Below are 3,953 nucleotides of genomic sequence, written 5' to 3'. Positions count from 1 at the left end.
GCTCACTTTGTTCCAAAGCCGATCCTGGCGCCATATGGCGCCCCCCTGTTTTAGAGGTTAAAAAGTTTGAATCGATGACTGTAGAAAACTTTTATACACTCATTGGTCTGAATACAAATCACGTGTCCAACAGCGGGAGACATCAGATCTTTAAATCAGTTGAAAAGCACTGTCTAAGCATGTCTGCAGTTTTAAAAATAACAATTTAACACATATTGTAACTGGATATAACAATTCAACGCTTTTTCTCCTTCTTGTGCCGGATGTCGTAAAGCAGGGTTAGTTTCCCGGTTACATTTCCATGGCAACCATGGAACCTGTCAACAAGCCCGGAAAACGGAGACGTGGAAGATGTAAAAAAGGGTAAAACTTTGTTAATAGTGAAAGCCTGGGTGTTGTTTTTCAGTGCATATGCACTTAAAGTGTAAATATACACTTCGCTTTGGTCAAAACAGCCGCTTCAAACGTTGTAATGAGCTTTTTAATAGAAAACTAAATCTTGTAAGAGCAGGCTAATAGCAACTTTAAAAAGGGGGCTATGTAAGGAAATATTTAGCTTAAATCTCACGGGTGTTTTGAGGTTTCACGGCATACTTCTCACAGCATTTTTTCTGCGTGGACTAATCTTGCAGGAAACAATCCCATCATGGTGCGCTGGGCAGGCAGATGTTCCCAGCTGTGGCTGCTGAGAACCCGGAGAAGTGTGCTGTGAATGAGAACCAGCTCTCCCTGAACCAACAGGTAAAGTTATTAACAGCTGATCAGCATTAGGACTTTCAAAAAACTTAAGACCACTTTTGTGCATAAGAAAATGTAAAAATTTCTAAAAGAAACGAGAAAATCTTCCAAGAACCTCCTCATAGTCCTAACAACCATTTATGGTTTGGTGGTTTGGATCAGATGATGTGGACTGATTCAAACTTTTGTCCATGCTCAGCAGCTGGCTAATCAGCTACCCAAATCAGCCAACCGGAACAGCTCAGAATTTCCTGCTAGCTGGTGTCTGCTAGCTAGTTGTTGACCCCTGGGGGGACCAAAGTATTAGAACTGCTGATTTAAAAAGTCAGAAATTTGTCTTTTTATGGGACTGAAAAAAGATTTTCAATTTGTCACAATAATTGGCGGAATTTGGAAAAAAATGTCTTTGTGTATATAAAAATGAGCTGTGATCAAGATATCATTAGCGAAACTGTAACATTTTGTCTTTTCTTAAACATTTGCACAAAAAGGTATCAAGTTATCATTTTTACCCACTTATACACTTATTCCAAAACTATCTTAACAACGCTAATACTCTTGGGATTTAAAACATTTTTGAGAAAATGTACAAACATTACTTTCCGAATACATCACTGCACATGATGAAACAGGCAAAGAAAATCAAGTCATTTTTAATTTTGTCCAGACCAAGGACCCTGAACTTGAAATATCTAAACTGAAATATTATTAATATTCTTAATTACACCTTTTCAATTTTCATAAAATTGTCCTCTGTTAAAAAAAAAAAAAAAAAAAAAAACAGACCTTGAAGGCATGGCGGTCATTTTAAAAGAAGGTTTAAAAAATAAAAACAAAAATTAAAGGCCAGTGCTAAGAGTAGAAAGTTATCTTCCAGAGTCTGCCGCCACTCCACGTGGCGTGCCTTTATGGCGAGTTGGGTGCTGTTCAGCTCCTGGTGAAGTCCAGCCAACAGTGGATCAACAGCAGTGATTCCCAAGGTCGCCGGCCCCTCCACATGGTCCTGTCCTACCAGAGCTTCCCCAGAACCTGCGCCTGTCTCAGATACCTGCTGGAGCACGGCGCCGACGTTAACGCGTAAGAAGGCTGCGCAGGCAGCTGTATTTTCTATTTTGGGTTATTTTATAAATATGAAATTGCTCACGCTCAGCGGCTGCATACACAACATTCAAATTACCAAAGAAAAGCTTTTTTAAAGAGATAATGATTGCAATGATGATAATTATGATGGTGATGATGATAAACCTGAGGTTTTTGGGGGGTTTTTTCAAAGCAGCACCACAGACTTGGGGCAGACCCCGTTGCACCTGGCCGCCTCTGAGGGCTTCCTCGACTGTGTAGAGATCCTCGTGAAGGCCGGAGCAGATGTTTTGGCCAAGGACAGCTTGGGGCAGACACCTCTGGACTTAGCCTGCATCTGGTGCCACAGGAAGGTAGCGAGGTAGAGAGAGCTCACACCAAAATGAAAGTTTAAACTGTTGTAGTTGAAACAGCTACTTCCTTTAAACAGATCTCTTGTTTTTGTTTGTGTGTGTGTGTGGGCAGGTATCTGAAGAGCTGTATGTGGCATGTGAATAAAGAGAAAGAAAGAAAGGAGAGAGTGCTGGTTCAGGCCTTATACACTGATCTTGTGGGTATGGCCAAACAGAATAATCTCACCAGAAAGGTTAGTTTATAGGAGTTTGTTTATATGACATATTATGTGTATGTGTATACTCTTTAAATATAAAGAATATACACATACATTATCAACGCCTTGACTTAAACTGGCTCATAAAGTATAAAACTGCAGCTCCCGTGAGGCAGGAGGGCCTCTGCAGTGTAAATGGGGACCGGCTGCTGAGAAATACACAATTTTGGCAATTTTATAGGGGGGCTTTATTATTACACAGTCAAGGTTTTTATGAACAGCTTCCTTATGCTGATTGCACTTTCTCCCTCAATTCATTAGACCCTCACTGATGAAAAGGTGGCTGAGTGGGCAAACAAGAAAGGCGTGGCCCTCCTGAAGGATTTCTCCCCCAGGGGGCAGGTGAGCAAGTATCACACCAAGTGCATCTTAGCAGATCAGAGCAACTGTGACTCAAAGCATGCAAAGGCCCACTGTGAGGATCAGCAGCCAGAAGGCATTAAGGAGGACAGGAACACCCGACCTAAGCCACCCTTCAAACCATGGAGCATCTTCACAGGCCTGCAGCCAAAGAAACCCCTCGCAGAACCTGACCTCCGTGACAGCATCACCATTTGGAGGGACAGCTCCAGCAGGCAACTTCAGTACACCACCAGGTGGGACAGCACGCCTCGCCCCGCTCCTAACCTGCCTCTGGATGTACTTGAGAGGGCGTTGTTTCCCAGAGCCTTCCCCTCCAGGATCACCTGCCCACAGGACTTTGAGCCACAGAACATCATGGAGGTCAAGCATCAAGAATGCCCTCAGGAGCACAGCACCTCCCCCTGGACAGAGGTGGCCATGTGTCTGGTTGAGGTGCTGGAGTTTAGACACTACTGACTTTCCCAGTCTTGGCTGAAGAAATTTCACCTGAAACTGGGGAACAGGCTCAGAAGAAATGCATTAAAAGCTTGAGTGTCACTATGTTTATAGTTTATCAAAGAGCTTTTTCAAATGGAAACATTTGACATCAACATATGTGAAACCCATTTAGTGCAACTATTATGCTCATTTCCAGCTTCATATTTTTTCATTCTTGAACTCTACTAGGCTAGCTTTGCATCATAGATCATAATAATCCTTATAGTAAACATTAGTGCAGCACCTCAGATCATCATGTCTGAAACAAGCTGTTCTCAGCTCCTCTCCATTTAAGGACACCGTTCTTCTGATTGGCAGCCCCTCATCAGCAGATTTAGACAGCTGGTGGCCAGAACCAGAGGGATGTAACTGAGATGTCTAGAATAGGATTACTTATACATGTACTCATTACTTGAAAGATATAAAGTCCCCTTTAATAGTTTTTAAATCAAGTATAAAATATCAATAAAAGGTTAATACATAAAGCTGTTGTTGCTTTTTTTCATTTATTTTGGAACTATTTAAAGTTTCTGGTAATCTACAAGCCCTGATTGGAAACAACCCCCCAAAGTTGAAAAGCATTTGGAAAAACGGATACGTTGCTTCAGCAGGCAAAACTGAAACTTCTCTTTGAGAATATCCAGGCATCCCAGATTGTTTAATGTTCTCTATTCTGTCTACTTTT

At 41.8% G+C, this 3,953-nt stretch overlaps 1 protein-coding gene across 2 annotated transcripts; it reads left to right on the top strand.

The window, feature by feature from the left end:
* The first annotated feature begins 223 nt into the window (after positions 1 to 223).
* On the top strand, positions 224 to 3,753 carry ankrd53 (ankyrin repeat domain 53). Of its 2 annotated transcripts, none has more exons than XM_039609855.1 (6): positions 224 to 363; positions 633 to 741; positions 1,616 to 1,815; positions 2,015 to 2,179; positions 2,284 to 2,404; positions 2,690 to 3,753. In XM_039609855.1, the coding sequence occupies exons 1-6, from the start codon at positions 302 to 304 to the stop codon at positions 3,245 to 3,247; spliced, it is 1,215 nt and encodes a 404-aa protein (XP_039465789.1). In that variant the 5' UTR covers positions 224 to 301; the 3' UTR covers positions 3,248 to 3,753. The 2 variants fall into 2 exon arrangements, with proteins under 2 accessions (XP_039465789.1, XP_031582746.2); XM_031726886.2 differs by having other exon boundaries at positions 2,012 to 2,179.
* Positions 3,754 to 3,953: the final 200 nt, after the last annotated feature.

The sequence above is a fragment of the Oreochromis aureus genome, linkage group 3 (genome assembly GCF_013358895.1).
Source record: "Oreochromis aureus strain Israel breed Guangdong linkage group 3, ZZ_aureus, whole genome shotgun sequence".
Classification (NCBI taxonomy): domain Eukaryota; kingdom Metazoa; phylum Chordata; class Actinopteri; order Cichliformes; family Cichlidae; genus Oreochromis; species Oreochromis aureus.
This window is presented reverse-complemented; position numbering and strand designations above follow the sequence as displayed.